The sequence below is a fragment of the Lepisosteus oculatus genome, chromosome 4 (genome assembly GCF_040954835.1).
Source record: "Lepisosteus oculatus isolate fLepOcu1 chromosome 4, fLepOcu1.hap2, whole genome shotgun sequence".
NCBI lineage: Eukaryota > Metazoa > Chordata > Actinopteri > Semionotiformes > Lepisosteidae > Lepisosteus > Lepisosteus oculatus.
Window position 1 is genome coordinate 33,337,364 of NC_090699.1, and position 25,473 is coordinate 33,362,836.

The 25,473-nt window shown below is 38.9% G+C and overlaps 2 protein-coding genes across 2 annotated transcripts in view; both read right to left on the bottom strand.

The window, feature by feature from the left end:
* Positions 1–4,580, bottom strand: part of tm9sf3 (transmembrane 9 superfamily member 3) — a 41,653-nt gene extending 37,073 nt beyond the window's left edge. The window contains exon 1 of the mRNA XM_006630722.3: positions 4,297–4,580. Coding sequence (XP_006630785.1) covers positions 4,297–4,389 — 93 coding nt within the window. The 5' untranslated portion in view covers positions 4,390–4,580. The remainder of the gene's footprint in view (positions 1–4,296) is intronic.
* Positions 4,581–8,925: 4,345 nt separating this feature from the next.
* LOC107077387 (fatty acid-binding protein, intestinal-like) lies at positions 8,926–14,123 on the bottom strand. Its single transcript, XM_015347431.2, has 5 exons — positions 13,974–14,123; positions 12,223–12,297; positions 10,201–10,373; positions 9,865–9,975; positions 8,926–9,157 (listed from the first exon to the last, which is right to left on the bottom strand). Exons 2-5 carry the CDS (start codon positions 12,287–12,289, stop codon positions 9,101–9,103), a joined length of 408 nt encoding a protein of 135 aa, XP_015202917.1. The 5' UTR covers positions 12,290–12,297; positions 13,974–14,123; the 3' UTR covers positions 8,926–9,100.
* Positions 14,124–25,473: the final 11,350 nt, after the last annotated feature.

Consider the following 25,473-nt stretch of genomic DNA (forward strand, 5'->3'; position numbering starts at 1 on the left):
ACCAAAACACTGGAAAAACAAAAGGAAAACACCCCATGCTACAGTTATGATTGCCAACACACAACTCAAGAGCTAATCAAAATGCAAAAACCATATCACACCAGTGACAAGTTCAACACTGCAGGCCACACCTAATGTTAATATTTACAGTGTTGTTTAGAAAATATATATTCTACAATGGATGATAAAACCAAAATGTTGTTTCAGCAACAAGATCAAGAGCAGAAAATGTTTTGCATTACAGTATATAAAGAAATAAGAACAACAATCCAAATGCATACAATTTTGAAAGCATACGAGGACGTCCCATTGTCATGAAATACTGAAGTGATGTGGCAGTAACAATGTTTGAACAGCAGACTCAATACTAAGAAGGACTGCTGTAACAGATAGGTAAGCCTAAGCAAAACTTTCAGACCATAAACTGGGTTTCTTCTTCAGCCAAGATCATGGGCTGACACACATATTCAAAACCCCTGTCACCATCATCTTCTAAGAAACTGCTGCACAAGCTGAACTGAAACTTGGCAGAGATTTTAACTTCAGCCAAAGGTTTCTGCTGTAGCTTAAAAACAGGTAAAGATAAATATAAGACTTTTCCTTCTCTGTTTTGAGGCAGTTATTTAGCAGGTTGTGAAGGGTCAAGGACAGCAACACAGACCCCCGGCTAGCCCTATGCCTCCCTTCTCCCCAGGGTGCGAGAGACACAGAGTGAAGATGGGCCTTCACACAGGTCCTGTACAAAGTCTTTTCCTGCCCAGATTCCACCAGGCAATCCCCCTAGCTAAAGAAGTAAGGGCATTGGTGGGTCTTAAGTCCATCAAGAGAGAGAGACAGTCCAAGGAAAAGCAATAAAGGGTAGAGGAAGAGAGAATGATGGAGGGGGGAGAGAGAAAGGAGAAAATGCAGAGGAAAGGGAGAGATTAAGAAATCTCTCAGAGTATAAGTTTTGACAACTCCGTTGATGGTCATGCCAATAATACAACTTGAAATGCACTGAGCCAGGAGAAGAGGATGAGAGGGAAAAGAGAAAGCTGGACATGAAAAGACAAGGAGAGAGCCAGTGCACCTCAGTGCCAGTTAAACACCCCACAGAGGATTCGAGAAGAAAGTCCCCTTCTGGCTGTTCCCCCTGAGGGCAGAATTTCACCAGGAAGGTGAGGATTCACTGAGGGTATAGAAACAGCAATTGCAGCCTGCGAGGTTCACTTCTAAAGCAGGTTTTCGAGTGAAACCTGTTAGGCTTCAGGTCAGTCGGTCAGCTGCTGTTTGAGGTTGTGAAGAACAAAATAGCCAGAAAGTCACTGTAATTTAAGGAGGGATTGTGATTGTTAATTACACTGTTTGGAATCGCTCGAAAAGTAATTTTCTGGCCAAGAAACACTTTGTGGCATGGGATATTCATAAAAAAAAGTACAACTGCAATCGCATGATCATTCTGATTTATGCACAAACCCAGTTTTGCAACACTGTTACATTGTTATACCTACCAAGTATGGAGTCAGTTGACAAAACAGGTCTTGAAGAGGAGCTAGCATTACATGGCACATATCACCAAGCACATTTTGAACTGCTGTGAGCATATAAAGTATAATTTCAACCTGCAGAGGTTCTGTTTTCAAACAAGTCTAGGCATGATGAAACCTGCAAAGTTTGGGGTCAATCAGCCTAGCAGTTAATACAATGGTAATTTGAATTTCAACACAATAGTCAGTCGCACATTGTGGATTATACACAACTCCCTACATCCCATATGTTAACAATTTTCGCTAAAATGGTACCTGGCAGGTCTAGAACAAACTGGTTAACCAGATTTTGAAACATGGGCAGCTGGTCTGAGAGGTTATGTTGTGCCTGTGGCCGATAGTTTTCTTGTTCATACCAGGTTGTCACAGGAACTTGAGAGGCACAGATCAGAAGCAATTTTGTTTCTCATGAAATGTGCCAAACTGTCATTCATCAAGAATAACAACAACCGCGAATTAAGAGCATTGAAAGGTTTATTGAGTACTTTAGTCAGTTTATCTGGCTTATGCGACTTGGCTGAAAGCTAACCTCCTGGCCACTAGACAAGGAGACTAGGACCCTCATGGGTAAAGAGTGGCCCAGGGGCAGCTGCAGAGGTGGAGATGGGTTGGAGTAGGGATGCAAAAGATACATCAGAGGAAGTGAAGACTAAGTACCTGTAGTATTTTTTATATGGGGAAATGATGTCAGGAATGATTACAAAGTACTGACAGCTGAAACTTGGCTGTTGTCATCCCTCCAGAACTACTGTTACAAACTCCATTTCAATTGAGATAGTAGTTCTAAAAAAAGGAAAGCAATCTGAGTTTTAACAATAATAGGGTGCTCCTGTGGCTTTCACAGGAACCCTCATTGCACATATACTTAACATGTTGGTAACTATAAAGTTTGGAGCTGATTAGCCTATTATTATTATTTTTTTTAATCTGGAGCTACCCCTGCAAAGGACCACAAATCTCAAAACATTTTGTGACCCCTTGCGTGTACAGAAAATAGTGGAAACTTTGCAGCTGCAGTTTCCAGAAACGGCTGGGTGAGATTCTTGGATCAATTAATTACCAAATGGGCTAGATGGGCCCAATGGCCTTCTCTACTTTGAAATCTCTTATGTGGGAACACAAAACATCCTTTCAATCACTGTCTCCAGTCCCCAGGAGGCCAGAAAACGTTTTCAAGGATACTTGCAAACGTATGCATATCATGTATAGATTTTTAAACAAAGGTAAAACATAGAAGGGAAATAATATGTAAACATTAATAAAGAATGCCTCCTGTCAAAGTACAGTAGTAGGCCTAAAGTTTGTGATACTCACAAAGGCACAAGTTGCAGAAAAGTCATTTGGTGGCAGATACATTTTTTAAAGAAATCGAAACATTACACCTCAAGTTCACTTAGTAAAATAAAAGGATGAATTTTTCATATTCGGAGGAATTAAAGAATGAACAAAGAGGGTCACTTACACCAGGACATTTAAAAAATATAAGTAACTGACTAAAAAATAAAAGCATCTAAATGAGAGATGCAACCAATGAAAAACGGAGAAGATAGGTTAAAGGAATTTGAACTTGGTGAATAGTTCTCACAAACGTTCAGTAAACAGTGTTACAGACTGGACTCAATTTCAAGCTAACCTTTATGATGGACGAAATACATAAGTGTAGTGCATTTTAAGAATGTAGCAAACTGGCAATTGTTCTTCTCTTTTAAGAAGAGGACTGCCGACTAATAAACTACAGTAAGTGTTTCAAAATGAACCAAAAAAGGAAATGGTGACAAGAGTTTCTAATATCTCAGAAGTCAGACGGATGAAGGTAAAAGTCAAGTAACAAAAAATATCATGAAGTGCGATGATTATATATAAATTGTTCGGGGAGGAAATTACGCTTTGACCAAAGCCAGTGCAACTCCTGTTTCTGCAGATGTGTATTTTCAGATGCAACAACTCGGATGTATTCATGAAAACTTTATTACCAGGAACATTTCCAAGCCAACTCCGAACTATATAACGCCCCAGCCCCGCTCACACTCCACAGCCCTTTCCGGTTGTCTCTCTGCTCCAGAGGCCCAGTACAACATCTAACTCGTCCCTCCGGTCCGCTGCTCCGCTCACCCGATTCTCATGGCTACGTTAATGACTTACTCGCTCCAATTTGCAGTTTGCAAAAATCACTTCCCGCACGGCATCTTTAAATAAGAAGCACACAGAAGAAGTGTTCAGCTCTGCTCCACCCCCCACCACCACCACCTCTCCGGTCTGGATTCATGTCGTCCCTCGCCTGGACACGATGAAAACAAGGAAAGCTTTTGACATGTTCTGTGTCCTACACCAGCCAGGCCTGTACAACCGGATGTACCGTCAAACCAGCAGCACAAGGGGCAACCCTAATAGATTTATCCACCTTCGAAATGTTTGAAAATAAAATTGACAGGGGTTGGCATTGAAACACGAGACACGTTCCTTAAAAAACGTTTCATCAATGGCCTGCTGATTTTTCCTTGCATAATAAAATGCTTCACATCGAATAGGTGACGGGGAATAGCTCCAGCTGATAGCAGTACTGTATTTTCTTTTTTTTTTTTGTCATTTCTTGGTCACACTCCCATTCTTTGTACGTTACGTATCCCTTCACGTTCGCATTCGTGCATCGCATTCGTGTTTGGACCTATGATCCGCATTTGCCCAAAGAAGAAAAAAAATAGCTCACTGCCATCCCTGGATCTCCCCCGACACACTAGGCTTCCTATGCCTAATCGGCCCCAACTCCTACCGTGTGTTCGTGTTCATCCGCCCGGGCCGGCAGCAACATCTCCACGGCGGACAGGAACACCACCGCCACGATCTTCCACCCAAGCGGACCCATGTTATGTCGAGGACCGCCTTGCGAACGAAATTTGGGTACTGCCCGGTCGAAGCTCTCCCCCCACAACCTCTTCTCCCTGGCTGTGAGTCAGTACCGGATTTGGAGGCGCTCAATCTCCCTCTCCGTCGCCGTTGCCTTTGCTGTGTTCAGCCACGTCATCCGGCTGCGAAGTCACTCAGCGGAAGTGCCTCACCTTCTGCAGTCGGCATGCAGGAACTGCCACACAGCTACACAGGTAGCTTCCTGAGGTAGTGGATACTGGGCAGACCGGGCTTTGGGTTCAGTACGCTGCCTCAACACGTGTTGGGAGAGACGGAATTAATCGACTTTTAAAAAAAACTTTTTTTCGTCAATGGTGCAGCACCGTTGTGGGGGTTCATATTACGGATTTAATGCACTGACTGTAACTCCATTCATTCTCAGAAAGTTGCTAGTTCCTGGTAAGGCTCGTAGCCACCCAGACGACAGTGCGATATTCAATACATATATAAATATATTAAATGCCAAAAAATATAGTTTAAGTCTTGGTTCTACGCTTTGTCCCACGTTTCCAAAGTCAATCGGTTGTATTTACTGTAGATAGTCCTACAGCAGTCCACGTCCTTCTTCGTGTTAAGTTTTAGATTGACCTTTGCCCTTGTGATGTTAATCACGATTGCATAACCCCCCCCCCCCCCAAACTAATTAGCTATGCGGTATGAATTTTAGTCCAAAGACTTTAATTCTATAGTGTGGATACACACATGCTGTAATAAAAAAATTACTAACACCCTGACATTAAACAGGAAAAAATACCCCCACTTTGAGAAGGATTTGAGAAGACAAAATTTTGCTAAGCAACCTTCAGGACTCTGGTTTAAGATGAGCAATTTGAATGTTATTTGTTTATAAGATATATTGTAACTGAGGAGCAAAAATGTTGTGCGGAGAAAGTGGTGGTGCGCTTTTATTTGGTTTGCTTTCCAGACAGTGTCAAGGGACTTTTAGATTGACTATTCCCAATACTAAATTAATCAAAATTTGAGGTTAGTCTAGAGACTACAATGTATTCTAAAATTAAAAAGTGTAGTTTCACTGAAACAAGAAGTTAAAGGAAAAAATACCTCTTAATTTAATCATGAATATAGGGCCTTTACCGTCAGGACTTTTCAAAGTTCTTTTCAATTAAAAGTATAGAGAAGCAGCAAAGGATAGATAAAGTAACACAAAATGAATTAATATATAAAAGTCATGTGCAGTTATAGAAATAACCAGGAAAGACAAGTTTAAAAGATGTTTTATACTGACTTTTAAAACAAAACAAAAAAATGGAGTCTCGTATAGCCTCAAGCAGAGCAGTCCACAGTTTGGGTGAATACTGTACATGTAGAAGGCTCTATTGCCCAATACTCCATCATAAGTTAGAGTGTAACAACTCAGAGTTCAGGTAGCAAGATGGAATATTGTTGAGAAATTTTCAGGTCAGGAGAATGATTTGAAAAATATTACAAACTTTACAGGGATGACACAATATGTTAAAAAAATAAGTGTTATGCTTGCAGGAATTAAACCTGATTAAAATTGTACCATGTAAAATTTGAATATACACAAGCCTATTGATAGTAGACTCAGAGGTACCAGCAAGCAGTGTATTACAGTGACCCAATCTAGAGAAAAAGGCATGAACCAGGGTCTCAGCAAATAACAGGGAGAAGAGGGGGTTTTAAATGGCCACTATTAAACTGGTGAAAAAAGACACACCATTGTAATGGACAGTATCTGATATGAGTTTTAAGTGCTGAACTGGCATTGAGCAGAACATTAAGGTTCTTATCAGTTAAACTTACCCAATCCTCAAACCATCAATGACCATTCATCTGTTTTATTTATTTCTTATTTTGGAAATCATTTAAAAAATAATGGCTCCAAACAAGTGAAATGCAGTACATTCAACCTATTTTATCCTGTTTGTTAGGAGCAAATTGATCCAATGATCTCTTTTAGCTGCTTCTTGAACCAAGGTATCAGCTTCAACAACAAGGCATAACTTGTTCTACAGTATACTCCCAGAACCCTTTGAGTAAAGAAATGCCCCCTGTTCTCAGTTTAAAATACACTTCAACAAGGTTTCTGGTTTGTGTTTCACTATTCATTCTAAAGAAATCTGCTGGGTTCACTTTGCCAGTGCCTTTGAAGATTTTGAATACTTGTGTCAGGTCCCCTCATATCCTTCTGTCCTCAAGACAAAAGGTTCTGTTTCTTCACACTGTCAGAATGGGACATTCATTTAAATCCCAGAATGTATCTAGTTCCTCCTCTCTGGACTCATTCCAAACTACCACATTTTTATATAATCGTAACTAACATTGCACATAATGTTCTAAATGAGGTTTTACTGGTGATGAATCCAACACACAGAGTCTCTTATCTGTATTTTTCCTTTGTCTCATATTCTAAGACTAAAATGTAAGATGGTAACTTCATACCTTTATAATCGTGACAGTCAATGGTAAAGTCAATTTAGAGGACTGCTTCAGCACTAGTGAAACAAGGACATGAATGGGAATTAAGAACATGAACATTTAGGATGGAAAAAAGATTGTGGATTAATGTTAAATCTGACAGTCGTTTCATGGTTTGTCACAATGTCTGCATTTAAATAGGTTTCTTGCATTGTTCCTGACGAAATCCCATTTTGAATAGTTGGTAGACAATACATATATAAATATATTAAATGCCAAAAATAAAGTTTAAGTCTTTGTTTTCTACGCTTTTTCCCACGTTTCCAAAGTCAATCGGTTGTATTTACTGTAGGTAGTCCTACAGCAGTCCACGTCCTTCTTCGTGTATTGCACGGGTTAAATGTTAGATTGATCTTTGCCCTTGTGATGTTACAGTGTAAATACAGTGTATTTAAAGTGGGTGGTGAAAAAGACTTCTTAAAGCGGTGGCACCGTGGCTAAGGATCTGCACCTGTGGCTGGAAGGTTGCTGGTTCAAATCCTGTGGTCGGCACAGGAATCCTACTCTGTTGGGCCCCTAAGCAAGGCCCTTAACCCCAACTGCTCCAGGGGTGTTGTACAATGGCTGACCCTGCGCTCTGACCCCAAGCTTCTCTCCCTGTCTGTGTGTCTACAGTATGTCTCATGGAGAGCAAGCTGTAGTATGTGAAAAGACAAATTCCTAATACAATGCATTTTATATGGCTAATAAAGTGATCTTATCTTATCTTAAAGACACTGACAAAGTCAGCTTAGAGAGCTGTTTTACCTCTAAGACTCAAATAAAGACCTAAGAACAAGAAAAGACACTAATAGGCTGATAAAAGGAGGAGTTATCTGTGTCCAGCCCATTTTGAGTTTTTTTAAACCAACCTTTATTAGTTTCAGTGTTTTTTTTTAAAAGTACCACTTTGCCAAGAATCTCCACTACCCAATGCTCTTTCTATCAGTAGTACCCAGCCAATGCATCCAAATGTGTCACCAGATAATTTAAAAAAGATCCATGTAAATAACATAAAGAGAAGACAGGATCCTATGATGCTGAGGGAGGGAATTTGTAGGCTCTCATCACAGTTACTCTTACTAATATTTCTAATGCTGTGAGAGACAAAGATTAGAGTAATCTTTTAGTAAAAGTAGCAGATGAGCGTAGAGAATATCTCCATCGGGAACTCTAAACCAAGCAGATAAACTAAAACATATCTGTATATCATCAAATTATTTAGAAACATGCCCACAGTCCACAGTGGACTAGCATGATATGATAATATCTACAAGAACTCAAGTACTGTAATGCAGTTTTATAATTGACTGTATTATTATTATTATTAATAATAATACGCTTCTATGGCACTTTTCTGGAACTCCACTAAAAAGCTCTTTACAGGTAATGTGTAGCCCCACCTGGATGATGCGACAGCAGCCAGAGTGCACCAGTGGAGGGGGGGTAGGGAGATGAAGCCAATTCATAGTTGGGGATTATTAGGAGCCTACAATTGGTAAAGGCCAATGGGACATTTTAGCCAGGACACCAGGATAAAACACCTGTGCTCTTTTTGAAAAAAGCCCTTTTAGGACCTTGGTTTCATGTCCCATCACTAGACTGGGGCATTAGGATCCACACAGACCACAGGGTGAGTACCTCCTACTGGCCCCACTAATACCTCTTCCAGCAGCAACCTTAGCTTTCTCAGGCTCACACCTGCTGAGTTTCAGTGGGCTGCCAGTTGTGTGCTGAAGAGTGATATGGCTGCTGGACCTTGTTCCAGGTCCTTGCTCCGGTCAGCTTTAAAAAAGAGATGGGGGTTAAGTGTTTCAACCAGTTACAAGACAGTATAAAGTTTGTCATTGGGATCAGTGGGAGATGCTTCTTGAAGAGCTGGAGTTAATCGAGTTGAGGTTTTAAGGACTGATATACTGTATGTAGACTTAATTGTTGATCATTTTAAAACCATGATTTCCTTACAATAGAAGATGAAGGATGAGACAATATCAAAATAAGTACTTTTTCAGATTAGTGAAGAAGTGAAAGGATTAAAAACAAAACAAGAAATTAGTTGAATGCTTATACAAGAAGTTTTATTGTTTCAGCAATCATTATTACAATAGCCTCATGAAGAAGTTTCAGACTGGAGTGTAATGATGAAGTGATGAATGATTCCAGTCCTAGAAATGTAGCACAGTTGGTATTTAACATTCCAGCATGATGTAGGAAATATTAGTCAGGACACATCACACCTCTTTTCTTTTAAAATATTTTTTCAATTCTACATCATCGATCTTTGTAGTCTAAAATGAGAAAGAAAACATTCATTTTATTCAGCATTAGTTAGTGCTTTATGAGTTCAAAATAAAGAACATTTTTCAAGGATATGAGATAATGAACAAGTGTCATAAAGGATTTTTACTTGCAAAAAATCTGTAGAGATCCTCCCAGAATCCAAGAAATTACAGTTTGTATCCATGGTACTTAATTTGTACTTTGGCTGAGCATTATGGGAAAAAAACACCCATTTATGGATTTACATTATTATGTTTTGAATACTTGCGTTTGTAGTATTAAAGATTATACTGTAGGCTACATTCTAAACTGCTGATTTAGCTCAGATTAAAATGAGCTGTTTTAGTGTCTCGGTTAAGAATTATAGAAACAAGATACTGTGTTTTACTGTGTTTTGAATTAATGTGACTAACAATCTGTTGAGGTAGCATTTTTTTTTAAATAGAATTAACAAAACCTTAAAACAAGAGTCATTTATTTGATGGAATTGCCGTCTTATTCCTATCAAGGTCTTTCTTAAACAGGAAGCCATCAGCTCTGTTCATTTCACACAGTATTAATGAAGAAATGTCTCCATACTATACTCTTGAAAGACACAAATTATATCATTTAGTTTGAAATATTGGGGTTGGAGAGATATTTTGACTTTTCATTCTGTTTAACTTTGGAGCATCCACTCTGTACCTCAATACCGCTAACACTACAGAATACTGACCTGTAGCATCTCATCTCCATCTACTTGTCTGCTATTCACAAGCTCCTTGCCATCAGAAACACGTTTGAATTTGCCAACATAGTGTGTGGGGGATTCAAATGTGTAGGTTCCCTGTTAAAAAGCACATGAAGGGTTAGTCAAAGTGAACCCATTGGGAACCACTTTGCTGCAAAAGGTAACTGACCTTATGATTCTAAGAACATTAATTTATCTTAGTTTTCTGATGAAGTTATATCCTAGAATGCTTGTGTAGACAACATTTAAAGATACTAAGATAACAGGTATTATTGCCTATACAAATACTGTACTTTCTCCACAGTTAACCAAGGACTGTACCTTCATTACAGAGCCATCAGCAGGATCCCCCATAAACTCTTCTCCCATTGTCCAGCTGATCTCTTTTGTCCGAAAAACACTCTTTTCTGTTATGGTGAATTTGTCTCCTTCTTGTTTCACAGTTAGTTGCTGTTTCAGATTGTCCAAATCACCAAGTTTTGAGACATCGATTCCTTTTTAGGAAAAAGGAGATATCTGATACGTTAGCTAGCTGTGATTTGTCTTCTTTTAAAGAGTTTGTTTTCTTTTTTCTTTAACTTTGTTTTGTTTAAATATATAAGGTTCAAATACTTTATTTTTCCTTGTACTGTAACTCCTCCTCCCAGTTTGTTTTATTTGGGTAATTCCGAGATTTCAGAGAGAAAATCCCACTACAAGAAGAAAAGATTGAGCTTTTCAAAAATCAAAGTATATTACATTGACTTTGGTGACCTTTATGCAACTTTCTAATGAATTGGAGAAAGACTGAATAAATTATGATCAGACACTTTTATCATTTATTTTCCTCATTAAAGACAAACTAATAAAGTATGAATTGAGTTTTATCTAAGTGTAGAATAGTTCACATTATGTAGTTAACCAGGTAAATCAATTGAGAAAGAAATTCTCATTAACAGTGATTATCTGGAGATCCATTTATATAGAAAGGTCTATGGTGGGGGGTGGCACAGTAGGTCTATGGTTAATATTGCTGCCTCACAGTGCTGTGGCCCTGGGCTCAATTCCATATCTGGGGTGCTATCTGTGTGGAGGTTGTATGTTCTCCATATGTTCATGTGGGTTTTCTCCAGCTGTTTCATTTGCCTTCCAGAGTCCAAAGACTCTGGAAGGTGAATTGGTTTCTGGGAAAATTGGCTCTGGTGTGAGTATTTACTGTATGTCTGTGTGTCTTCCCTGCAATGGACTATTGTCTTGTCCAGGGCGTATCCTGCCTTGCGCCTGTTGCTTGCTGGGATAGACTCCAGCTCCCCTGCGACCCTGGATAGTGCAGTTAGAGCATGAATGGATGGATATCTCAGCGATGGCTTCACACATACCGTTGTTTTTAACAGATAACAGATTTTAATAGGTACCTTTAACAAATAACAAATGGTGTGAAATCAGTGAAGGATACAGTTTACTTTTAAGAGCATATCAAAATACAATGTAAACATGCTTTTGAGACGGTATAGTGGAGCAATCTATTTAAAAAATTTTGCTTAGAGCACAGCACCGGAGTCCCACCTGTAATGCCCACAGGCCCCAGAAATGGAGTCCAGTACCTCAACTCCTAATCCAAACACCACTGCCCACATCACAGACCCCAAACTGAATTTAGTTAGTAAATACAGTAAGCAATTACAGAATGGTAAACTGTAATGTTTTGAGAAAAATTAAAAATGGGATAACACTAATTATAGCTAGGTCAAAACAGTTAAGGAGGTCCAATTCTGCATTGGCTTATCTCCAGCTTTGCTGTGTCATGGCTTCAGGCTTCAGGATTCTGGGTGCTATTCCAGTTCAGTGCTGTGTGTGGAGTTTCCTCCCATTTCCCGGAGATTTTACTGAGTATTCTGAATTGTCTCTTTGTCTATGGTCCTGTGAACTGGTGTTCTCACCCAGGAAGAGCAATAATGTGCTCAGTTCAACAAAGTGCTTCTGGGATAGGATCTAACTTCCCACAATACTCCCCATGATGACATTATTCTGATAAGGGGTAGATAATCGAATTTGTACTGTTGTATATTGTATTTATGATATATTGTACAAATACATTTTTATTTTGTTCCTTATTCTAGTTATGACATTGTTCTGTGTACCTGTTGTTTTATGTGCTCTGAAGTTGCTGTAAAATGTTGTATCCTATAAGGATAGTTGTTCTGCTTTGTAGATAGGTTTAAGGAATAATTCTATGATATACTGTACTAACTTTGCATCTTGGCTTTATAGTAAAACTTAAAGAAAAAGAGGAATACTCCTACTCCCAGGCTATAAATGTAATTTTAATCCAATGTTCTTTGATGATAAAAGTTAACTTCTCACCTAAGGCCACCAAAAATTCTTTCAGGTTCTCATTTTTGTATTCCACCCAACAGCCATTAAAAGCCATCTTCAATCCTGTCAATGACAAAACATATTCAGCTGTTCAGACAGTTCTTATTTTGTGGCTTTAAAGATTGTACTGATACAGAGTGAAAAACCTCACCTGCCTTCAAATAAAATTGATAAGCACAAAAATTGAAATTGAAAGTGAAGTTGATAAAAGTAATTTATATTATTTAAACCATGCTATAAGATCAAAAATATTTTAGCAGAGGAAGAATTAATGCATAATTACAGTACACACTAAAAGCTATTTTAAACATAGCAAAGTGGACATGCTTGAAGTACAACTAAATGTCCCATTAATTGTCATTATTTATGAAAGAATATGAAATATCTTTAGAAAGTGATATGAGATGCAAATCTTAGAGGACATAAATCCTGCAGGATTTTACTGTATTGCTGTATGCAGGCATTTTAAACTGCCTGGTTCACGGAGATCACATGATATAGATGCTTTAATAGCAGTCAAGTAATGAGATAGAAGGTTCTTAAGTGATTCATTAAGATAAAGCTTGTGTCCAGATTGGACACTTTGTTGTCTGGAGAAAGGATTATTTTGGTTACTAGTAAGAACATGATAACAAATCAGATTTCACACAGATTTTGTTGCAAAACCTTTAACCTCAATATGGCTTTTTGCATCCAAAATTCACTTTGCTCCTATCATCGTCTTAGATGGAATGAAAAGGATATTGGACAGTCTCAGAGAAATCTTTAAGTTAGACACCCTAAGCAAATCATGGCCTTCTTATGCAGTCACTGATGAAACAAGATGAAAATCAACCTACTAAATCATCCATCTATCATTTCTGAAGAATGCTTTAAACAAATCAAGTTCAGGCAGGCTTGTCTTTTTATACAGTATCTTTTCTTCCAAGAATGCCTACTGTATGTTACATAATACAAAAACTGTATGTATTGCATTTTCATTAGCTTTAAGGGAGTACTTAGTTTCACTTCTTCAAAGAAGAACATAATTGCTGCCTTCTTAGTATTTCACCAGCATGCCAAAGCTTCACACTCCTGTCTTTGCATTCTGAAAAACTGATGTAAAAGGACTTTGGTTCTCATTTTTTCTGAAGCCAAACTCTATTCTGAAAAAAATAAATTAGTTTACACCTGTAAGCACAAGTTCATTACCAATTAATTCAACATTCATTAAATTAGTCATTCTAAGTCTGTCACACCCAAAGAAAGCTCCACAGCCAAAATGTTGGTTCTTTTCTTCTCTTTTCAGCCTGGATTAAACCTTTACTTGTTCCTATATCATATAAATACAATCCCAAGATATAAAAACTACAGAAAATACACAAAATTCCTGTACATGATAGTACTTGATAATCTTCTGTTTGCATACACAATGTCAGTATAATTACTTTATCTTACACCAGTAATTCACATCATAGATCCTACTTAACAAAAAGATATCCATTGTGAGGCTTTATGTTCTTAAAATCTCAAGTGATTCTTAGTGTATCACTCAACAGGATTAAAATGTTTAAAAATAATTTCATATTGCTCAACATCTAATGACTTATCATCTTCTCTAAGACAAAAAACGCTAGCAGATAATAATAATAATTTCCTTTTACATACAACACACATTAAAATTAGTGATATTTTGTTAATGACGATATGAAAACACAGAATTTGTGGAATACTGATATACTCTATAGAGCTTACTGTACCTGTCTTGCCTGTTCTGTGTGGTGTGCTGCAGACCTGGAAAATGACTTCATCCAGTATGCTGAGCGATCTCCCTCAGCCAGTACTTTAAAGGATGTGGGTGTTGGCACTGTGCGGAAGTGACTTGTTCAGACTTGAAGTCAATTACACAATCCCATTTTTGGGGGATAAAGTGGCATTTAAGGAACTGTTTGCGTCACACATTCAAAACGAGGAATTAATGCTGATGAAATGCCACCCACCCATAAAACAGCAAATCCCCACCCTTTAAAGCACCTGTCAAAGCACCCGCCAGTCTAAGAGAAGAGGAGGGAAATGGTGATATGCAAGTCAAGCTGAAGCAAATTTTTAAACAAACTAGCGCAAAATTGCATAGAATGAAGAATATCCTTATTTCCCTTGCAAAAGAGTTAAACTAGCTCAAAAATAGCTAAAACCCTGTTTTGTTCCCACTTAAGCACAGTCAAAATGCTGAGAACTGTACCAAGCTTATTGCAGAGAGGAAGGTTTTCTGGGGTGAGATATTCTTAATTTTATGGAGCTTTAAAAGTGCACCAATTCACAAGGTTAGGAAGATGAAATAGTTTTGTAGCTGGTGCACTGACGTTTCACTGAGCAGACATGATATAGGTAAATTCATTGTCATGATTAACATTTGTCACCAATAGGGTGCCTACTGTGAAATTTACGATGCAGCTACAATGCACTGCTCACCAGGATGACAGGGCAGGCGAGGGGGTGTTAATGACCCAAGAGAAAGGACCTCACAGTCCAGGAGGAATTGGCTCCACCTGCTTCACGGGAAAGGAAATAGGATGAAGAGTCACAGACGGGGCAGGGCTGGTTGGGCTGTACAGGGCGCATGTCATCGGGACAGTCCATGGGGTGAGTGCTCTCGAGGGGAGTCTCTTTTAGAGTCCTGGGCAAGCACGCGCTGTCAGACAGACCGGAGAGACGCACCGGGGACCAGGCCATGCAGTGTGCCGACTGAGGTTCGGGTCCGGTGCAGAGTCCCAGGGACAGGTCAAGACAAAGGGCAGGCAGGCAGGTGCAGAGTGCAGCCTGGACACAGGATAGGAGTGCAAGCAGGGATAGAGATCATCGGGGTGGTCATCCAGAGGCGTGCCAGGCACAAGGCTGTGAGTTACATAGGGTGCAACATGGACTGGGCCAAGCAATACGCCCACTGGAGGCTGGGAGGCCCTAGTAAGGAGAAGTGGAAGCACCATGGTTTGGAGCTGTGCTTTAACCAGGGTGCAGGGCAGAGCTGATCTGTCTGCGTCAAGAACAAAACAGGACAGGGTGTCATCGCTGGGGTGATCAACTGAAACATGCACTCCTCGGGGGGGGTCTGAGACCACGCCAAGCACGCTCTGACAGGGTGGACTGCAGAAGGCACCCTGGACTGGGTCGAATGGGTAGTGTGCCACCTAAAGAGCGGAGAAGCACAGAGTCCCCAGCTGCACTGCCACACTAGCAGGCTGGACTGATCCTGGGAAGCACAGCTACAGACGCAAGTGTCCAGGCATATTGGGGAAGCAGGAACAGGAAGGACTCTGCCAGGAAACAACTGGTGGCGGATAAGGAGTGGAGTAATGCCGGATCTTGAAGGAGAAACTCAACAGAGTTTAAATATCCTGGAGCACCTGCTGCTGTGTGACTTCTCACTAAAGCCAGGTGCTCTGCATATCCTGTTTCCTCAGCAATCGGTGCAGGGCAGAGGCGTGGCCCCTGGTCACTGCAGCTGCACACGGCAGAATCCTTCTCAGTAGGGCGGAGAGTGACACAAGTAGGGTGTGTGAACATTGTGGGTAGAAATGCAAGCTGTACATCTGCGACACATGCTTTGCACCAGGTTAGAGATGTTAACATGTAGGATTCCTCACCTAGAACCTGGGGAAACATGTGCCAGAAGACTAGTCTCTGAGAGCACATGTGGTGCCTGCTCACCCCTTGAGTCACCACTGACTCAACGAGGGTACAGTCAAACATAGAGGCCACCCACAGCATGGCTGACAGATTAGTATCTCACACGAAGGCTGTTATTACATGAGCAGCATAAGGATGTGCATTGCCCAGCTGGACTTTCATCATGTCAGGTCCGCAGGGAGGACAGCAATGTCCCAGGACTTGAACGAACGATGTGGCGCCATGCCGTCGGATAGCCATCGATCACAACAAGTGGAGCTCTGTTGTGATTCATGGTCCTCTCCATCAATCACGCCAAAGAGCTGTAACTCCCAGTCTCCTGTTTCAAATATTAGCATTGGAAAACTGTTCAGCAGTAACACCTTGCCAGGCTAGAAATTACTGGCTGTAAACACCTAAGATGGAGAGCAATGGACTTACTCTATCCTCCAACATGCCAAAAGCAAGAAGGCCTTCTTCTTGGTATTGGCATGTCTGTGGCTGGCTAAGCAGTATATTGATCCTTTTTTTCTTCTTGATTTTCACATTCAATAGGGTTGAATGACTTCATTACTTGTGCCCAATCAACTTGCTCTATAATGAGGTGATTTAAGCTTGCACAACAAAATCTCTTAAGTGTTTCACAACACTTCGAAATTATGCCACAACATTATTCACAATTCAAAATTCATATACTTTATTTATTCATTTCTGTTTTCAGTAATATAAAATGCTAAATATCTTTAGATGCTCAGTATATGTATTTGGCCTGGTCATACAGAAGGAGGTATATCGAGGAATGCATTCTCAGTGTACAGGTTCCACACTCTTTCCTGCTGCACTATGGGGTCTTAACCAGTATAAGTGTCAGAGTTAGCTGTGGTCTGAGAAAGTGAAAAAAACAAGCCTACCCTATGCAATCTTAAATATTACATAACTCCAGTCCTTTAAGAAATAATACTTCTTTCTTCAACTCCCACAACAGCAATATTGAAAATACTCCAGTCAAACTGCTGACATGATGCCAAACATGTCTGCACTGTTTGCCTGCCTGTGCACTGCACAAGTCCATTTTTCAAAGCCAGTTTTCTTTAGATGCGCAGAATGCAAAGCTTTCTTTTGACCTACAAATTCAAAACCAATTCGTCACTGCCTGCCCAGACATACAAACCAACAGCATGACTGTAAGCTTTTCAAATGGGATTTTGCTTGAAAATTAAATTTTCTTTTATATGCAGGAAGGAATTAAACTTTGATAATAGATTTTAAAAAATATCCATATTTTGCAGACACCAATAACTGGAGTATTTCTATATAGAAATAATTTACTTTTTGTACCTCTGTACCAATTGCCACATTAGTACCAGTTTTGCACATTTCATGCTTTTTGTGTTTTATGAATTAGAAAAAAAAGCAAATAATAAAAAATTATTCAACTACCTCAGGCATTTATGCAAGTTTTCTGATAAAACTAGTTTGCCAATGTCTTTACATAGAGTACATATCTAACAGTATTCAAATAGATCAAATCCTCCAACAAGCAGCCTAAAACATACAAAAACTTGCTTTCTGTAAAATAATAGTTTTAATTGTTTTCATAATAGCATTGTTTCCCAATTATGTGAATTCTCACATTAAAAAAAAGTTATGAATGCAGCAATAGGCACAATATTACCAGCTAATGAACAGGGTATGTATAATCAGCTTTGCAAGATACTGTACATGTAGCGTGGGCTCTTATTGATTTTGTATGTATAGTAACTGAGTTGTTTCATTTTCATGGGAAAAACTAAGGTTGCTGCTGGAAAAGGTGTTAGTGGGGTCAGCAGGGGGTGCTCAACCTGCAGTCCACATGGGTCCTAATGCCCCAGTATAGTGACGGGGACACTATACTGTAAACAGGCGCAATCCTTTGGATGAGACATAAAACCGAAGTCCTGACTCTCTGTGGTCATTAAAAATCCCAGGGCATTTCTCGAAAAGAGTAGGGGTGTAACGGTACCCAGCGTCCTTATTCGGCGTCCTGGCTGAATTTCCCATTGGCCCTTACCAATCATGGCCTCCTAATAATCCCCATCTATGAATTGGCATCATTATTTTGCTCTCCTCCCCACTGATAGCTGATGTGTGGTGAGCGTTCTGGCGCACTATGGCTGCCATCGCATCATCCAGGTGGATGCAGCACATTGGTGGTGGTGGAGGGGAGTCCCCATTACCTGTAAAGCCCTTTGAGTGGAGTGTCCAGAAAAGCACTATATACAGTACTGTAAGTGTAAGCAATTAATAATTAATTATTATAGTGGATCCTGTGCAGACGCAGGAGTAGGTAGGTGTCGAGGCAGGCGAACAATCCGATAAGTCAGGTGAGTTGGTGGTCAAAAGGAGAAAGATGGTTCAAAATCCAGGAAGTACAAATAGTGGCAAACAATCCGAGGCGAGAAGAGAGGTCCAAAGGCGAGAGAGAGGACAGCGCTCTCAAAGAGTAGACTCAATACCGAGCAGCAAGAAGCGGGTTTGAATGGCTTAAATACTGCAGCCAGTCACACGGTAGGGCGTCTGGTGTTGAGTTAACATGTGTGGAGGTGCTTGTAATTATCGCCCCGCTGCTGGCACTGGTTAGCTCTCTTGGGGGCTGGTCTGGGCAGGTTGGCGGTCATGACAGTCACTAGCTACTGTATAAATTGAAACGACTAACTTACGAACATAGTTGTGATGCACTTCAGTTAAATTTTACTTTTAAAACATGGTATCCTCTGGTGCAACAAATCACAACTCTCAGAGTTATTAGAGGTTTTCACCACTCCTGGAGGTCAAAAGTTGCATCTGCTCTAATTTCAGGAATGTCACAAATTCTAGTTATTTATGTATGTTTCCAGACATCTTGACATACTGTACATGCAGTCAGTTTTTGCAATGACTAGAAGTGCTTTGCTACTTTGCTATAAAATATAAGAAAGAAAGTATAGAATTCAAGAGATGTTAAAATTACACACTACACAACAAGATTGTCCTTTAGAATATGTGTACAGGTTTGTTTACCACGATATAATAAAAGATGTCAATGCTCTAAATTCAATCCAGAGCAAAGGAATAAGCTTGCTAGATTTCTAAGCTTACAAGAATGTCCTACTCGGATTTACTGAAGCAACTGAATCTGACCCGATTCAAGTATCCTAAATCCTCAAAAGCCTTGACAAAGTTAACCCTCTGGACATCTTCAGTATCAACCGTGAAACAAGAACCAGATGAAAACTACGAAGAACTGCATTTTATACAAAAGATTCTAGAGATAATCTATCTAATCACGTTGTAGAAGTGCATATCCTTACTTGTGTTCTACAAGGAGCTACAGTACAAGAAACCAAAATAAAATGAGCTAGATGAACACATTTTAAAAGGAATCCACATTGAATATGACAATGCAAAAACAAGCACTATTATTAGATGGCTACTGCAGTTACTCTGACTAAGCTAGTTTCTTAAGGAACACCCAAGAAAACAATAAAAGCTACAAATGGACTTGTTTGATTGTTAGTTTGGTCATCCAGGCTAATTTTCCAGAAAACAAAACTGTTCCCATAGTTACTAGGAAAATCCAGCTTCTTTGAACGATGATCTTTTAAAAAACAATTGCTATAATTCACAGAAATATTAAATTAAAATTTAAATTTGATTGTCTTTTTCTCTGCGTGTGGACCACTGAGCCTGTAGGACCCATCTGCAGACACAGGTCCTGTGAAAGAGAATTACAGTACCATCATCACTTAGAAATCAGCAGAAGACATTCTGCTTAAAATCTGTCTGCAATTATCTCATGGATTAAGGTCTGTGTGACTGCTGTTCCCTGTGCTACTATTTTGAAGACCATAAGAAAGGTTTCAAATGAGCAGAAACCATTTGGCCCGTTACACCTTTTTGTAGTTAGTAGTTAACTGATCTGACAAACATCCAGCCGTTTCCTGAAAGGAGCCGGAACATCGGCTTCTGGATCATGCCTGGCTAGCTTGTTGCATACTTCCATATCTCCTGAAGCCCTGTTAAACTGGCACTTGAATACGCTTCTCAGATCCAGGTCAGAAGAAATGACGTGGACAGATATAAAGGAGTGGACTGGATCCAGAATATAATTCTACGTCGTTTGCCAGTGTGATTCCACCCATGTGTGTCCAAGCAATCAGTCTGAGGAAATCTTACTGTACAAAGAATTTATTTGCTGGAATAGCGAGTGTTTTAATGTTAGCAGGCGCAGTTACTGAGCATGACTATGGCCAGATAACAGTTATGCAATTAGAGAACTGAAAGAAAATTTCAGTTTTTAACTTTAAACATCACCTTCAAAAGTCCAACAGATGGCAGTGTTGTTCATTCATAGTTTTTTCCATGCTTTTTCCAATGACGATGATTTTCCAGAGGTGGGAACTACAAAGCGGTTATTTAAAGGGTCTGTGAAGATTTGGGGTAACTGGTCACAAATGATGGGCCTTTCACTTGTACTCTAGAAAAGACATATGGATATTTGAGTTTTTAGAAGCAGGTGTCTTTGACTTAGTGTGTATTTACAACAATGGTTTTACATAATCTTTCCCATAGAGGAAAAATAAACACCAACCTCCCACTGGAGTTCTGACTACACTAGTTCTGCAAGTCCTGTACAGCCAGTAAGCTAATTCATTCTCCGACTACCCAAACCAAGTATAAACAACTGTTACTATTTAACAGTATTTTTTTCTTTGTGCTGTGCTGAGTTTTGTTCTGATGTCCAGTAGTCCTCTAACTCTCTGAAAGGTGTAGTAAACCAGCCCTTTTACAACCCTACCCAAAATTGTTTCATGCCCCGGATCCACAGTATACCACAGTATGCCCATTCTATTACACTGCTCTATGCTCTGTACACAGATGGTATAAACCATCAGATCAGAAACTTTACATTGTAAGTGTGTTGCTCACAAAACCAGTACAAATTAAATCTTCAAGAAAATGGTATTACTATGAGTCCTACATGGGTAGTACTACACTACCTGACATAACAATTTTGGCACATTCTTTGTTACTGCTACTCTGTTGCTCAAAGGTATATGCATATGACACACCTGAAGAAAGCTCCACGGCCGAAACTTTGTGCTCTCTTGCTTCTTTTTTTTCATCATGGAATAAACCTATTACTTGTTCCTTTGCAGCCTACACATGCTGACGCAGCTACCCACCTGAACTACATATAACACACATGTTCCTTTTCTCCAGATAAAACTTTGCAGCTCTACAGTATTTTGAAAATAACAATACCAACAATTATTATTTTAAATAGTGGGATATGACATTTTTGCACAGGTATTTTGCGCAGAACAACTTTAATCTGAGTCACAATACAAATGTTCTAACAACAGAGCCTTTGAAGATAAAATGAGAAGCTGAATTGAAAAGGCTTCTCCAGTTATCTCAGGGCATTTTAAACCTCAATTTATTGTCACGGAAACACAACAAAGCATGAGATTAAGCATGAGCAACACAGCCACTGAAAGACAGGGCATTTCTCCTGTAATAGGGAAAATATGAGTCACCTCGGAAGTGTCATCAGTCTGTCTGGCAGGTGGGGAACAAATTGAAAAAACAGATTTCTGTATGTGACCAACAAGAGCCAGAACCCTCCTCAACAGTGCACTGACTATAACTCACTAACATTCACAATTGTGCACATGCTTTTGATGGACTGTACATGGATATACTGTATGTAATGGACAATTTCACTCCTCTTGGATATCTGAAGCAATATCACAGTGTTTTCACTTTTTTGTTTAATTCCTACTGGATTTTGAAATAAAAAATAGTTTCCGTCTTCAGTTTATTTCAGTACTTCACGAAACAGTTATAACAGGAATTACGTCAGTGTGAAGTTTTCAGTCCGTCACTACTAAAGTAGTGCGCTCATAATCTCATCAGAAATGAAATGGCTTTACAATAGTTTTTTTTATATCTGTTATGCTAAGACATCCATTTAGAAATCATTTGTAAGTACTTTAAATCTGAGAAATTTATTTCTATCTTTTAATAATATTGCCATGAACACTTGTAAAATATATAGAAAACAAGTGCAATGATCAGATCTTGGATAATCTTAAAATGCAAAATAACAGTGAAACCTGCTGTGGAAAGGTTATCAACTCTTCCTCTGACATTTTCAATTATTACAATCTTCTATTATTAACACTGTCAGCCAGTGTTGAATGGCTATTAGTGTTTGTTATACAAACTGTCTGCATTCATTTTGTACTTCTCTAACTGAATAAATTAGTTGAATTCAATTCTAAACAGATGTTTGCAAATTCAGATTTATAAAATTGGAACTTTTTCTTTGTATTATCCTTCCCAGAATGGAACTATACTACTGTGATTGCTAATGATTATGTTAACAAAATTATGTTATTTTACAATGGTGTGAATATTTCACTGTTTGTAGCCCTTAAGGGCTATTTGACAATGTCTAACTGTGTCTAACCACACACATTTTTTATCCATTCCTATGATATCTTTAAAGAACACTGTTGTGTTCTGTTCTGCCTTCTTGCCTTGAACCAGTTCAATAAAAGCGCTTCTAAAAAAGAATGTTTGAGTCTAGTCTAGCGAAGATGACTCTCTGATATCCTTAGGGATAGAGATCCAGAGCTTTAGGACAGAGCAGAAGGCCCTGTCACCCATAGTGTAAACAGATTGGGGGACAGACAGGAGACTAGAAGAGCAAAGGTTGAGATGTGGGGAGTAGGACAATAGCAACAGGTAGGTGCTGAGGTGCCAAGCCATGCAGTCTTACAGGTGAGCACCAGGATTTTTAAATCAACAAGAAACCCACAGGAAGCCAGTGCAAGGAATCCAGGATAGGAGTAATGTAATCCTTTGCACTAGAACTGGTCAGGATTCTGGACATACTGTAGTTTGTTCAATGTGGTTTTAGTTGTAGGGCTTTACGGTAGGCAAAAAGAAAAAAAATGAAAAGTGTTGACCAGCTTTTCAGCAACAGTTAGCAACAACATAAGACATAGTTTGGCAATATTTCTAAGGAGGAAGAATTATATTTTGACAATGTGTTGCAAATGTGGTCAAACATCAACCCTGGATTAAATATCACCCCCAAGTTCAATTTAGACTGAAGCTCAAGTACTGTACATCATCTAGAGATAGTGTTACTGCATTGGCTTTAGATAGTTGATGGGGCATGCCAAGAAGCATAACTTGAGTCTTGACTAAGTAATTCAAACTTCATCAGTGTTAGCAAGATACTGAACAGTCTTGTGTTCACTAGTATATAATTTCTTAAATGAAATTATTATAATGCCTGTGATTGGCTGGTGTACCCCCACCTTGCGCCCGCTGCTTTACCCGGACAGACTCTGGCTCCCCTGTGACCCCGTATTAAATAAAGTGGTTAGAAAATGAATGGAATCATTATAAAGTATTACTTGGTGCTGGGAATTAATCTGAATGACGCTAATACTAAGAAATAACAGCAGTTTCAAGATTACTTTCATGTTTTCAATCATGGAATATCAAAAGGAAGCTATGAACATATTTTTAAATCTCGTGTGCCTCAGTATTCATCACATCAAGAGATCAGCTGAACTCCTCTGTCCCATCTCCTTTGAAACGTTTTCCCCAGAACACTGACAGTTTTTATAGATATCTTTAAAGTCCTCCAATACTTTTCTTATGTAAGGCAGTTTTTAAAAAGACTTTCACTTTCAATGACATTTTCAAAAGATGAATCACTTCTTTTTGGTTGGATGAACAGAGCTACATATCAATGTACAAAAATAAGAACAGCGATTCCAAAAAAGCCCTCTAAGGAAAAAACAGTACAGTTTATACTGCATTGGCTTTCTTTTTACGATCTAATGAAAAACAAATCGGCTTTACAGAACTGCATATAAAAATTATATACTTTTAAACATAAAATCTTAGGGTTGTGTGATAGACAATACAAAGTTAAAAGCTTTATGGGAAAAATAAAGTAAGAAAAGGAACAGAGATTATTCTGTATTAAATATCACAGAATGGTGAAGGGGTTAAAAGACAAAAGCTAGTTAAAGCTGTTGAAGCTGTTCAAACAGAACAAAAGGAATGATTCAGATAGACCCAGTTTTCTCAAAAGGCAAAAGAATATAAGAACATAAGAATGAATACAAATGAGAAGAGGACATTCGGCCAATCTATATTGTTTGGTAAATCAGTAGCGAATTGATCGATGGATCTCACCCAGCCCTTTTTCTTGAAAGAAGTCAGGTTATCGGCTCTAGCACAATGTCTACATAGCTTGTCCCATACTCCCACAACCCTTTGGGTAAAGAAGTACTTCCTGTTCCTGTTTTTTTCTACATACAGTATTTAAAGTAGGCACCTCTACATAAACTCTACTTCTAAACTCTGGTTCATTTTTCACTGTTTAACTTTATAACAGCTGTGAAGTCGAATAAAAAACAGATGTATATGAAAGATTACTTTATCGAGTCTTATTTGAATAAAAAAAATGCAACAGTCTGACATCCACTTGGATGTTCCAGAGATACAAAAAGCAATAACATTTAGGCTTTGCACATCTCTGCAATCACATAAAAGGCACTTTTTAATATGGGCTCTGCATCATTCTGATGTCACATTATCAGATATGAAATCACATTCATCTGCCAGTCTCTCCGACTTCAGGAAATTAAAGGGTCTGTGTGACTATGAGTAATCTGCACCTGCTTGCATCATTAGGTCTAATTTCAGTGGGTTTTCTTCCTCTACAGCAGATCAAAGTGCTTTTTTAATTATTAAGGCTTTTAAAAATGGCAATATATTTTCTTTTAAAAACTATCTGCATTTGCATATCATATTTCTTCCCAAAATGTTGAAAGAGCAAATATGGGGCCTTTACACAGTAATATGGAAATGTCATTTATAATCCTACACTCCTGTGACTAAAAGCAGACGATAACATTTCTAGTGCTGCTTAAAGGATATGCGTCTGTAAGGTTCTTATCTGTTGAGCCAGCACTAGGGCATGAAACAGGAGGTTAGCAGTGTGCAAGACATTTAAATATCAAAAGCATAAACAAAGCTTTTTTGAATGCTTGCCTGAGACTACACATCAAGCTTCTCATGAGGTGAATGTACTCAGAATGTTTTTTCAGTGTGATAAAAGTTCTTAAATGAGAGATTTTCACAGTGTAGTTGTGAACACTAACTTGCAGTGTGAAGAAAACCCAATTTGCTCTAGTTTGACTGAATGTCAACCAGTTTCCAGGGAAAGTATCGTCCAAAGCACAGAGGCTTAAAAATTGATTGTATTCTAAATGACAAATTCACTGTCCTTCTCTGTACTCTTCTTCTTGTGCAGCTAAATGCAAGCAAATATTCTAGATTTCAGAGCAATGACACTGTAGTTTTGGAATTTTGCATTCGGTTTTCACTGCATATCCAAGTGTTGTGATAAGAATTTTTCACTTGTGAATAAACATACACATCTAGGTTCTTTCTTTATGTGGACTGTTCTGTTCTGCCTTCTTGCTTTTAATATTTACATTATCTGCCTACATGTACAGTAGTAATGTTTCATTTTGTGTA

Coding starts and splice junctions, on each gene's coding strand:
- LOC107077387 (XM_015347431.2), bottom strand. CDS start 12,289: ATGGCTTTTAATGGCTGTTGGGTGGAATACAAAAATGAGAACCTGAAA. Junction 10,374..12,222: donor AGAATTTTTGGTGGCCTTAG/GTGAGAAGTTAA, acceptor TTTCCTAAAAAG/GAATCGATGTCTCAAAACTT. Junction 9,976..10,200: donor CTGATGGCTCTGTAATGAAG/GTACAGTCCTTG, acceptor GCTTTTTAACAG/GGAACCTACACATTTGAATC.